The sequence below is a fragment of the Ochotona curzoniae genome, unplaced genomic scaffold (genome assembly GCF_017591425.1).
Source record: "Ochotona curzoniae isolate NIBS_2020 unplaced genomic scaffold, NIBS_Ocur_1.0 scaffold_4683, whole genome shotgun sequence".
Classification (NCBI taxonomy): domain Eukaryota; kingdom Metazoa; phylum Chordata; class Mammalia; order Lagomorpha; family Ochotonidae; genus Ochotona; species Ochotona curzoniae.
In genome coordinates, this window is record NW_024467121.1 from 27,765,151 (window position 1) to 27,778,998 (window position 13,848).

Sequence of the window (13,848 nt, forward strand, 5' to 3'; positions counted from 1 at the left end):
ATTAATTTTAATCCATTTTTCTTATATTTAAAACAGTTCCCAGCAAACAGCAGACTTTTGGTATAGAATCAAAAAATTAATTTATCCCACTAATATAAATAAATACACATGTTCAATTCACATATCCATCTTTCAGGAAAAATAAGAGCAAGGAAATTTATCATAAAAAGATGCTAAGAAGCCAGTTTGTAGTGTAGCAGGATAAGCTGCTGCTTATAGTACTGGTAACCTTTTCAGACTGCAGTTCGATTTTTAGCTCCACTCTCAATCTAGCTCCCTGGGACAACAGTGGATGAAGGCCTCAGTACCTGGGTTCCTGCCACATGGGAGACCAGAACAGAGTTCCCGGGTGCTACTTCCAGTCCGGCCCACTCCTGTCACTGCAGCCATTTGGAGAGGGAGTCAGACAACATAAGAGCCCTCTTTCTCTGCCTGCCTCTAAAATAAGTATTTCTTAAAAAATAAGATAATACAGTTTAAAAATTAGTTCTCTGAATGTTCAAGAAAATACTCTTTAAAAAGCTGTAATCATATTTCTTACTGGTATTCTGGTCTGTGTCTCTGCCACCATTACAAGAGAAAGTCCTTAAGAATTAGAGTTCCTCCTCTCCAGCCTGGCGGCTGAGTGGTGCCTCAGACGCCACCATGCAGATCTTTGTGAAGACCTCGATGGGCAAGACCATCACCCTCAAGGTGGAGCCCAGCAACACCATCGTGAACGTCAGCGCCAAGATCCAGGACAAGGAGGGCATCCCCCCGGACCAGCAGCGTCTCATCTTTGCTGGCAAGCAGCTGGAGGATGGCCGCACTCTGTCGGACTACAACATCCAGAAAGAGTCCATGCTGCACCTGGTGCTCCGCCTACGGGGTGGCATCATCGAGCCGTCCCTGCGCCAGCTGGCCCAGAAGTACAACTGTGACAAGATGATCTGCCGCAAGTGCTATGCCCGCCTGCACCCCGGGCCGTCAACTGCCGCAAGAAGAAGTGCGGCCACACCAACAACCTGCGCCCCAAAAGGAAGGTCAAATAAGGCCTGCCTCCGGGGTGCCCGCCGGCGCCCACGGCCTCAATAAAGTTTCCTTTGGTTGACTTGAGCAGCAAAAAAAAAAAAAAGAATTAGAGTTTCTCCACTCTGTTTACTGGGATCCCCACAACCAGTTCTAGTTCTAGTTCTAGTTCCAGTATCTGACAGGTTCTCAGTAAAACGTGTGGTCTGAATTAATGTACATGTAACAGCAAGAAATAAAGTTTAAGTTGAATAAAGTTAGTTTTGACCTAGTTACTCTTGTGTCATTACAAAAATAATTTATCTACAGACAGTTTTTTTAAAAATTGGGTTACATACATCTGGTAAACATAGCAATCATGGCTGTCATGATTTACATTCACAAGCTAAATTTATAGGCATGAAACTGTGTTCCATTTTAAAGGAGAACTTTGCATAAATGAATAGTTTATCATATTCTTTTTAATTTGTATGAGAACTCACATGGAATATTTTTCAAACACTCATACAAATCAATATATCTTGTAACCTTTTGCTGTTACACACACAGATGTGTAAACTGCAGACAGAGCCACATTTACATGTTCTCAGTTGATAATACTGTCTTCAAGAAAGCTGCTGCAATACATTTAGATGCACTGAGAGGTGATCTAGAGCAGGTAAACTTCCAAGTAAAACATTCTGATGTGAAGCAGCCTTAGGGGCTGTGGAATAGCCTAGGCTTGAGCACTTCCCCATCTCTTCTCTTCACTCTCCCTGATAACAGTCATTCAACATACAACAGCATAAAAAACTCTTCATTCACTTCCATGGCCTTCATGCCACCTGGGTGTCACAAAAGATAAGGACTTCATATTAATGGATGCATCACTGCGTAGAGCTAATGCCACCTTAATGTAGAATAGAAGCAATTTCAAAGGCAAAGATCCTTTCAGTAAATGGGCTCTAATGATTGATCTGCCTTGGTCTGAGGAGGTGCATTTGCAAAGAGAATGGTGTGAAGGAAGAGCTTCCAAATCAGAAATTACAATCACACAATAGCCTATTGGCTAAAGTCCTTTCCTGGATCCCATATGGTTGCCAATTTGCATCCCTGCTGCTCCACTTCCCTTCCAGCTCCCTGCTTGTAGCCTGCAAACGCAGTGGAGAATGGCCCAAAGCCATGGGACCCTGCACCCACGTAGGAGACCTAGAGGAAGCTCCTGGCTTCAGATCAGCTCAGCTCTGGCTGTTGCAGGCACTTGGGAGGTGAACCAGTGGATGATCTTTGTCTTTCCTTCTCTGTGTAAATCTGACTTTCCAATAAAACTAAGTAAATCTTTTAAAAAGAGGAAATTACAATCAAGTCCCACTTAAGTGTAAACCATGAAATGTCAAAAGCATTTTTTTTTATTTTCCAAGTTTCCTTTTCCCATGAAGATGGTTTCCCATGAACTGCTTTCAATCTGTGATCTGAATGAAAACTCAAAGTGAGGTGAATGTATCTGTTCATTTGAAGTAGCAAAATAGTTTGCATTCATTTTCAAATGTAGACTAAAGAATTTATTTCACTGCAGCTCTGTATAATCCTGCGCAGGAAAGGATTTGCATCTTGAAATGGTTCTAAAAGGCTAAAATCCTATCCAAATTAAAGCTGCCAACTACCACTTCAGCTGATTCTTATTTCTGCCTCTCTACACTGTACACTATCTCATACAGTAAAATAAATAAAAGTATCTTTGAAATTAATATCCAGCGTGAAGGCTCAACTAGCTAATCCTTTACATACAAGCAGCAGCATCCTGGCTGCTCCAGTTCTGTTCCAGCTCTTTGCTTGTAGCTGGGAAAGCAATAGAGGATGCCCTAAAGCCTTGGGACCCTGCACCACATGGGAGAGCCAGAAGAAGCTTTTGGGGTTCCTGCCTTCATTCAAAAAGACCACAAGGCTTTGGGCTCCTACATGTACTGGACTATCTGCTCTCCTGGGGCATTTTCCTGTTGAGAGACCCATAAGAAGCTTCTAGCTCCTCACTTTAGACTGGCAGAGCCAGAGCCACTGTGGCCATTTGCAGAGCAAACCAGCAGATAGAATACCAATCTCTTTTCTTCTCTCTCTATAACCCTGTCCTTATCAAATAAATACATCTTTTTTTAAAGAGTAAAATTTTACAACTCAAAACACAGAACATATGACTGATACTCCTGTATCAATATAAAATATTAATAGCTTAAATTTAAACATTTATTATGTAGGATACAGTAAGATTTCATCTTCTCAAACTTCCTGGGATAAATCCACCAGGCAGACAACTGCTTCTGATCTCTCTCATTTTCCTCCATTATATCTGATTAGTTATGTACATATTTTTCCCCCTCTGTTTTAATATGAAATGTCTCTGTGCCATCAATCATTCTATTGAATCACTTTATAAGAACTACACACAGGATTAAATGCATTTAACTGCTCACATTCAAAATATCAAAAATATTTGCCATTACCATCGTTTTTGGCAAGCACATAATCCAATAAAATAATTTTTAAAAAGAAACAGAGTAATACAATACCTAAACGGTCTAGATTTCCCTATAGTAAAATTTCTTTTTTTAAATGCCTCTGGAAAAAGAACAATACAACCAACCAACCAACCAAGCAATAAAATCTGGCAAAGCACCAGTTTGATTCGCATCAGTAACAAAAGAGAAAAGCAACAACAACAAAACTATTAGCACTTGGCACTCCATTGATGAACTGCCATATTGAGAAGAAAATCACCTTTCTATTTCATTCTCATCTGATCCACATTTTCCTAAGCAGGTATGATAAATATGCTTTTCAAAATCAGTACTCAGTGTACTCTCACTAAAGGGGTAATAAAGTGATGCAACTAAAGGGGTAATAAAGTGATGCAACAAAAATATGGGAAAGTACCCAAAACACCTTAGCAAGGTTATTTCTTTTGTCTAACCATGCTCACACCTAAAACTTGCTTGTTAAGCATGAATCAAATTAAATGAATGAAAGTCATTATTCCTTGAAATATATACAGTAAACATGAAAAAATTCTGTCCAAGTTTAGTGGATATCAGCTGCATATTTCAAAACCAAATCAGCTCTTCGAGTACCTTGGAACAAAATGGGAAAATCTCAGATGAATGTATACCAGAGATACTTAGAATAAGTTGTACCAGAAGTAATCTACAAGAAATTAATACTGGGCTGACATTTTCAAAGTACATAGAAAACATTCAAAAGCTATTCTCAAGAAAATAAACACAAAAGAAATGTTTTTTGATGTTGAAATCATAAAAGGAATAGACAGGAGATCCAGCCCTTTAAGTAGTTCTCTTCTTATTTCTTTTTAAATGGAAAGGAAATAGAACAATGCGCCCTGTGCTCTGCCCTCTGCTTCCTTTCACTTTGAGTTCTTTCCAGTAATTTTCTTTGAAACAATATCATGAGGGTTTCTCAATACCCACCAAAAAGGGTCATTTCAAGAGAGGGACTTCTCAAAAAAAAAATAATTTCTTGATCTGGATTTTGAAAAAGTAGCTTTTGGAACTTAATGCAGCAATAACAATATTTAGAGAAGGGCTTTGTGTTTAAAAAAATAAAACAAAAAACAAACAACCAAACAAAAAACAAAACCTATTTCTCCATTCATTAAGGTCTAACATTTTGGGATGGAAAGAAAAAACAGATCAAATATCCAGGGTCTCCAGTCTTAAACAGGCTAACAATTTGAGAGCCCAGAGGAGGAAGGAATTGAAAGTAAGCAAACCATTCCCCATTGCCAACCCAAGTGAGGACCAAAGTAAAAGATCCCATAGCAAAGGTGAACATTCTGTTTTGTGCTCCAGAAAACGGCCAACTCCCATCATTACATGTGCCCAAACATTTGCATCGCAAAATTAGAGGGAACAGACTTGACAGTAAAACAAGTCTAGCAAACCACTGCTTCTCCCTCCAATAGTGGACTGTAATCCCTGAGCAACCAAAGGAAACACTTTAGGTGACCACCATTCCCTACGACATCCTAGATAAGGCACAGAGAAGATCCATCTCTAGGACAGATGAGGAAAGCACCTGACATACGGACTCATCACCAAAGAGCAGTACGACAGCACGCATGCAAAAGATGTCCACAGCGATGCATGAATTCAACTCAAAAAATGTTGGCAAAAGCAAATGACCAAGCATGAAAAACTGAGGCAATCCTGGAAATAACATGGGTATAAACCCTGAATCCAAATTCACCAACAGCAGAATGTTTTCAGGTCCTATTCTAGGAATATGTTATGTATCACTGAATAATATGGGACACGAAAGCAGATTTTTACAGAGAAGAAGAAATGGAGTGAAAAAGTCTTCCACCTACTGGTTCATTCCCCAGCCACAAAGGCCAGAACTGAGCTGTTCTGAAACTGGGAGTAAGGAGCTTTCCCTGGGTCTCCCATGGATGCAGGACAACAAGGGAATCCTCCGCTGCTCTTCCAGGCCCTAAGCAGAAAGCTAGAGCTAGATCATCAGTAGAACAGCCAGGACTTGAACCAGAGAGCATATAGAATGCCAGAGCCACAGGGTGGAGAATTGGCTTGCTGCATCACCACATCAGCTCCTAAAATCTCTATTTTACGGAAATTATGTTTTACCAGGGAATCAGGTAATAAATAAACTAACATGTAATCGAGCTGGGGCTGATGCAGTGCTGTAGTAGTCTAAGCTTCAGCCCTCAGTGCTGGCTCCCTCATTTGGACACTGTTTCTAGTCCCAGATGATCCACTTCCAATTCTGGTCCCCATTTATGGACTGGGAATCAGCAGAAGATGGCTCAAGTCCTGGGGTCCCTGCACACAAGAAGGAAACCAAGGGGAATTCCTGGCTCCTTGCTTCGGACAGGTTCAGCTCGGGCCATTGTGGCTTTTTTGGGGAGTGAACCAGGAGATAGAAGAGCTCTTTCTGTGTGTCTCTCCTTCTCTCTGTGTAACTCTGCCTTTCAAATAAAAATTAAATAAATCTTAGAAAAATGAACACATTAAAAAATAGTATGGCACAAGATGTATGCCTTAAAAATAGGTGGAAAAACAGCAAAACAGAATGGAAACAAGTAGAATTTCAAAGAGACTACAATACTAAAGACAATGAGGAAGGATCACTTCAGAAACATGATAATGGCACCAAACTTAGATGTAAATGCAAACACAGAAAATACTGGTAATTGAGTTCATAATAAACAGTTAAAAACTGAGCTGTTACTATCACAATGCCTCCTGGTTACAAGGTCCCTGGGGACTTAAATGTGAAATTGAGGGCAACTGGATAAAATAAGAACGCTGCATATTGACATATTTAAAATATATGGGCTGTGAAAATTACGCATTATACTTAAGAGTGTACAAAGTTGCCTTTTCTTTACAATTACACGGTTTCATCCTCACAGAAAAAGTCAACTGTTTCAACACAATTTTTCATTCATGTATTTTTTTCATAGATTTATTTTTATTTATTTGAAAAGCAGACTGACAGGGGACAGGGACACGAAGATAGAAGTGATAGGAAACCTTGCTCTTTAATCATCACCTCTCTCCTTTAAAATTTGTTTCCTCCAATTTCTTCTCTACAGACACATCCATGTGTCTCTTACATGTCATAGAAAATTCCTTTTGAAACCATTCCATTCTGAAACTAATCTTCAAGAAAAATTATGTCTGCCATCTCCTCTTTTCAAATTTCGTTACAATAATCGGGAGTTTATTATTCTGAGACAGTTCTAGCTTACACAAAAAAAGTACCAAAACTTGGGAGTACTCCTGAAGTTTTCATATTTTAGTTTTAATAAAGACTTTGCTGGAATAGCTGTTTAAAATCCAAGAAAATAAATGGTTTTAATGAGAAAATAAATTGTTTGCAAATTAGGTGGTTTTAAATACATTTAAAAATTGAACTTGAATATGACTGACTTGTCTATTAAAATATCATACAACATTGTTTCTGATAAACTACTATAATTTCTGATTCACTAAACCAAATGATTATTTCAAAACAAAAATTATTTATGTTAACAAAAAATGCAACTAATCCTACAAACTCTTCTTTTTCCATCAGGAAACAATATTTATCCAGGGCTATGTTTCACAAATGGGAAAAGAATAGCTGAACATTCCATACCATGAGCTTTTCCTAACAAAATTTTCTCTTTATATTAATCTTTATCTAAAATTATCTTTTATTTGGGGCAGGAGCCATGGTCCAACAGGATAATCCTCCACTTTAAGTGCCTGGACCCCATATGTATGCCCATTCATTTCCCAACTGCTCCGTTTCCAATCCAGCTCCCCACTTATGGCCTTGGAAAGCAATGGAGAATGGCCCAAAGCCTTGGAGACCTGCACCTATGTGAGTGACAGGGAAAAAGCTCTTGTTTCCCAGCTTTAGGTCAGCTCAGCTCTGGCCACAGTGGCCATTTGCAATGATATGCTTTCAACGGATGGAGATACTTCTCTCACTTCTCTGTAAATTTGCCTTCCAAATAAATTTTAAATATACATATATATATATATATACATGTTCTTAAATTGTCTTCAAAATTCACTTCAATAGCTTTTTTGAAACTTGAACACTGAAAAACCAACTTGAAAGAAAACATTTAGACTATAAAGTTTATATTAAACTATAATCACACAGAATAAAAGGATTTAAGACTATAATTAAATAAATATATGATTTACAAGCTATGATAGAAGATTAACCAAACACTGCCAAACAGAAGGAATGTTGTTTATCAGCAGGATATACTGTAAGTGAAATAGTTCGGAAACACAAAGGATAAAAACAAAATCATGTAAAATTCTCCAATATCAACGTTTTCCTACTACTTTTAAACAGATGATCAGGGGATGCTGTGAATCTGTTTTCATTAGATACAGTACAACTCCAGGAAAAACTTGTGCAACAGTACAACTCCATGCAATTTGTGAAATGTCTCATAAAATCACAATCCTTTGTAACTGTTTAAAATTTTGAAGAAAATAGTTTAGAATATGAAAGCTAAAAACATATAGCAATTCTTTTATGGAGCACTTAAGTACAAATGTTCATAGACTATCCAGCTAGAAGGCTTTGTAAAATACACATTTTTTAAAAAGATTTATTTTATTTTTATTGGAAAGGGAGATATACAGAGAGGAGAGACAGAGAGGAAGGTCTTTCATCCAATGAATCACTCCCCAGGCTGGAGCTGAGCCAATCCGAAGCCAGGAGCCTCTTCCGGGTCTCCCACGTGAGTGCAGGGTCCCAAAGCTTTGGGCCATCCTCGACTGCTTCCCCAGACCACAAGCACAGAGCTGGATGGGAAGCGGGGCTGCCGAGATTAGAACCGGCACCCATATGGGATCCTGGGCGTGCAAGGCGAGGACCTTAACACTGCACCATTGCGCTGGGCCCATAAAATACACATTTTCCTGGTCAGCAAATGATTACTACTTGGGCTTTATGATTATAAGAGATAACATGAGGTGAGTAACAGAGATTATGTAGTTGCTACTTAGTTTAGCTCCATGATATCATTAACACCTCTCAACCTGTTGTTATTTGCAATCCACGGTCTTCAGGAAAGCAGTGTGAATACTTAACATTAAAATAAATTAGTAAATGATACTAACATGAAAAACAATAAAATATTGAACACTTAATCCTAAACTTTTCCTATGAAGTAGGTATTCTTCCAACTTTTCCTATTTATGTAAAGGGAACTGTCAAATATTTGATAGTGTGAAGAAGAGAATTCCCACACGGTCTTCCCTAGCACCTTCATTCCTACCTCTCTTCCCTTTATGATTTTTAGTATTTGCAATGACATGCTTTCAATTTACATTATACTCACAAGCTTTACTACCACCACCACTAAAGCAAGAATTCAACAAGCAGTAAGAAGATAAACCACTGTTCTTGAGGAATACAGATAAGGACTATAATCAAATCTCAAAAGGTCAATTTCACTCATATATGCTGTGCTTTTGTACTCTGTGTATCAGTTACCACAAACCAGGAGAATCATATATTTATTTTTCTGTGGCTGGTTTATTTCCCTAAGCATAATGATCCTTCATTCTCTTTTATGGCCGAGTAGTATTCCATCCTTGTATGTATGCTACAATTTCTTTATCCACTCATTATTAAGGGGCATGTAGATTGATATTATGTTAGTTACTATGAGCTGAGCCACTATAAACATGTGCGTACAGAGAGCTGCTTCATATCATGATTTCATTACTTTTGAATAAATTCCCAGGAATGGGATGACTGGGTCATACGATACATCTATCTGCAGACTCCTAAAGAATTTCCACACTCTTTCATAATGGCTGTACTAGTTTACATCCCCAGCAAGAATGTATTAGATTACCTTTCTCCTATAACCTCATCAGCTTTTTTTTTTCATTTTTAAATGATAATCAATTGTAACTGAAGTGAGGTGAAAACTTACTGTCTTTTTTATTACACTTCCATGATGGGTAATGATCCTGAGAATTTTTTCGTATGTCTGTCACTTGTATATAAGTGATCCAATTTCTTAACTACTTCTTCTGTTGTTTTTGATATTCTTCAGCTCCTTATATTTCCTTATAATGATCTTACCAGGTATATAATTTGCAAACATTTTCTACCATTCTTCAGGCTGCTTCTTTATTTTACCATTACCTTTGCTGTACAGAAACATTTTATTCTCTTAATTTCCATTAACAGATAAGAAATTTTTAGAAGGCAATGATAATCACAGGTCTAGATCATAGTATAGTAAGAAAAAATCACCAATATACCATATAGCTACCATCTTAAAATATTAAAATAGTAATAACAAGATGATTTTATAATTATTCCTGAAATACATTTTATTAATAAAAAGCCCCAAAATTACAAGTTTTGTTTTGATTTGTTTTATTTTAGGGAGCAGAAAGTGGAAAGCTATATACAATCAGAAACATACTTATAAACACACTTTTTATAATGCACTATCAAACACATTCCATACTGTTTCTTCTTCAGGCAAAGCGATACTGATTCACCAGAGACATAATGGGGTCCCCAGCTTAACTCAATTAATTTTAATTCAGGGTTTAAAAATTTTTATTTTATAAACAGGGATGGACTAGATGAGACAGGCCAATAGACAAACAAAGATCTCCATTCTACTTGTTCGCTACCACAAATCCACCTTATTACTGTAGCTGGGCTGGCACTGAAGCCCAGAACCAGGAACTCAATTCCAGTCTTCTATACTGTGTGTGCAACAGGAATTCAATCATGGGAGACATCAAGGACTCCCAGGGCCTACACTAGCAGGAAACTGGAGCCTTGCATTGAAATCAAGTACATTGATCTGACATGTGGATATGTTAGCTGTTATCTTAACCATTGACTGAGTTTTTAAACTCTGAACATTACAGCTGAAGTGTAACCACGGCATCTGTACACCAATCAAGTCACGTAGGTGCAACAAATCAGTGCATAGGTTATTCAATACAGCTTAGTTATTTAACTTACTTTTTGGGCAACTTCATTTTTTTCACCTTTTCTTCAGCATGTTCATCTGATATACCCACATGACATCCTAGGGCCAACAAAGTCCTGGAAACAAAACAAAGATAAGTTGCAATAAGCCAATTTTTAACCAACTGTCTGCTCATGGTCTTCAAGGTCATTGTCAGTTATAGGCCATTATAACATGATAACTTCATGTATCTAATACATATATTATGTACCAAATCTATCTACCTAGACAGATTATCCACTATCTATATTACCTAAAGAAGAATGTGCCAATTACATTTGGATTGGTTGGTCAATAAAGGACAGAATTTTGACTCTCAAAAATGAATACAGGACAGACTTCTTGTCATATTATCTAAAAGAAACAGACTCCTCCATCCATTCATTTCTTCATTGATAGAAAAAACAGAAATCTTTTCAGTGCCACCAAGTGGCAGAGTCTGTGCTGAATACAATAAATACAAGACAATGTGTTGAGAGCAGTGATACAAAAAAATGAGGGATGTAAAATCTAGGATGGTAAAACTCTAAGCTGATGATAACATCCAGATTTATCTTAAATTCAGGTTGTTTAAGTGCACTTCCATCAAGAAAGAGCCAGGGCCTGCTTTATGGCCTAGTGATTTATCACACCACCTTGTACGTCAGCATCCCATATGGATGCCAGGTTGAGACCTGATTGTCCCAATTATAATTTAGATCCCTGCTAATGCACTTAGGCAAAGCAGTAAGATGGTCTATACGTGAGCTCCTACTAACGTCATGGGACACTTGTGTGAAGCTCCAGCCAGCTCAGCCATCTGGGGAGGGAAGATTTCTTTCTATCAGTCTTCCTCCTTTCCTTCTTTCTTCTTGTTCCCTTACTCCCGTTCCCTCTCATTCTTCATCTCCCTCTTTCAATTCCATTTTCCCTCTCTGATTTCCAAATAAATTAATACATAAATCTTGTTTGAAATAGAAATATTCAAATTACAATGTGTCTTCCCAAGATGATCTATAAAATCTGGCAACACATACCTGTCATCCTTATATATTTCAATAATTATTATCATAGCAAATTATACTTACAAATCTTGAGGTACATTTTCAATATCCAAGCAATTTAGCATTTTAGAAAACATCAAGTACTAGATACCATGTTAGCACTATTGTTGGGTTAAAACAAATCATGTTATGGACATTGGGTGGTTATGATGCATCAACATTACAGTTCATCAATTGTAACAAATGTTACCTCTCTTGTAGAGGATATTAACAATGATGCTTTACAAGTGAGAACAGTGTATTTTTGAAATCTCTGTATTTTCCTTTTCATTTTTGTTGAAAACCTAACACTGCTCTAAAAATGAAATCTTTTTTTCCTAAAAAAAAAAAGCATTAAATGAAATCAAAGTTCCTGCCCTCATTCATTATCATCTAGTTGAAACATAAATATTAAATAACCTTACAATGGAATACTTTTATGATTTTTGGTGAGAACTATAAAATCTGTAAGGTATTAGAAGAGAGGAGGAATCATTGGTGTACTAATTATTATAGAGGAATAAGGACTACTTGAATGATACATAGGAAAAAATCCATTGGAAATAAGACAAAGAAAAGAGAGCAGATGAGCCAATGCAAACTTTTATTTATTGGAGCACAGAGACCACAGACACTGAAATATAAGAAACAAGCAAAAGCAATAGCATAAGACAGGATGAAAATGGGATATCTCAAGTCCCTGCAGTCCCTCAAGATGATGTGAGATCTTAGTCAAGTGAAATGGGAAGGTATTGAATTGTTTAAGCAACACACAAATGAATTGGTGCTTCTGTCAGTGTGTGTGTGCTTCTGTGGGTGTAAATATGGGCTGCTATGTGCAAAATGAAGAGATCAAGTGGGAAGATTAGCTAGGAGACCACTATGGTAGTCTAGGTTATGGGTCTGGATAGCTTCTGTGAAAACAGAGTAAACGGGCAAACTGGAACTATGCTTAAGAAGACTTGCCAAATGGCTGTATGCAAACACACACGCAAAGGGACCATCGAGTCCTGACTTATGCAGAGTGAGATTATATTCATACAGCAGGTGAGGTGACCAGTCCAGGTGTTTCTGTTGTGTTCAGCTGAGGGGCAGGAAATACATTTCCACTGTTCAGAGAGGATATCTGTAAGGGTGGTGTACACTGTGGTGCTGTCAGCACCTATGTGCTAATTAAGCCCTGAGCAAGATGAGAATACTGCCAAAGAGTTTGCACAATTAGAAGAAGGCAATCAGGATTGTACTTAACAGGATGTATAACATGTAGAAATTATAATGACTGTCACCAATACGAGACAAAAAAAAAATAATACTGAAGCAGGAAAAAACTGCTATTTTAGACAAAAAAAAATTATGCCTTTCCTATCTATTACTTTTCTCCTTAGTTTTGTTCTACCTCTGTGTTCCTATTCTTCCCAATCCTCCCACCAAATGAGGAGACTCCAAAGAGTTTATTAAAAAAACAGAAATATTTTCATACATCAAAACTGTGCAATCCCTGATAGCTTTTGCAAAACCTATATCGCAGTAAGTTCTTAAGAAGCTGTCATATGCATACAACGACACAATTATTTTCAAAAACTAATTTCAAGATAAAATATTTGGCCAAAATAAAAAAGATCGAAGTTTCACCATATTTTTGTTAATTTATATAGAAATATTATATATAAATATATTCCACATCAAGCAAACATCATTGTAACATTAATTTATAATATGTAATATGTACAGAAATTATTATTTGGAATTTGAAAAATACTGTATGGCCTGAAAATTCAACCAGAAATGAAAATTTATCAAAATCAGTGTATTTGGGATCACTTGGCAGGCACACTCCAACAAGCTGTGCTGTTTTCAAAGAGGGTACCACAATTGTGCAGTATTGCACAATTAACAGATGACAATCCAAGTCTAAAGTAAGGTGATAGAAAAATCACAAAGAGAGCATCAAAAATTCATACTCACATGAGTCACCACTAATGAAAAAAGAGATAATATGATCTAATTTCTTGTTTGCTTGTTAGTTGGCAACTCTTAGGATATAATGCTAAAGTTGCGAATATTTCCCATAATATATTATGACATAACCAGGGATGGGCATTTGGTATAGTAAGTCAGATGCTTGCTGAAATATCTGCACAGCACACTCGAGTGCACTGATTTGACTGCTGGTTCCTCTCTCAATTATAATCCCTTTGTTGCACACCACAGTAGGTAGCAGATAATTGGTCAAGCAGTTATGTCTCTGCCCTCTATCTTGTAGAATCAAATTTAGTTCCTGACCCTTAGCTT

The 13,848-nt window shown here is 37.3% G+C and overlaps 1 protein-coding gene and 1 pseudogene across 1 annotated transcript in view; one reads left to right on the forward strand and one right to left on the reverse strand.

Moving 5' to 3' along the window:
• RYR2 (ryanodine receptor 2) overlaps positions 1-13,848 on the reverse strand; it is a 603,900-nt gene that overhangs the window by 236,463 nt on the left and 353,589 nt on the right. The window contains exon 25 of the mRNA XM_040967818.1: positions 10,528-10,611. Coding sequence (XP_040823752.1) covers positions 10,528-10,611 — 84 coding nt within the window. The remainder of the gene's footprint in view (positions 1-10,527; positions 10,612-13,848) is intronic.
• On the forward strand, positions 613-1,032 carry LOC121147923 (annotated as a pseudogene).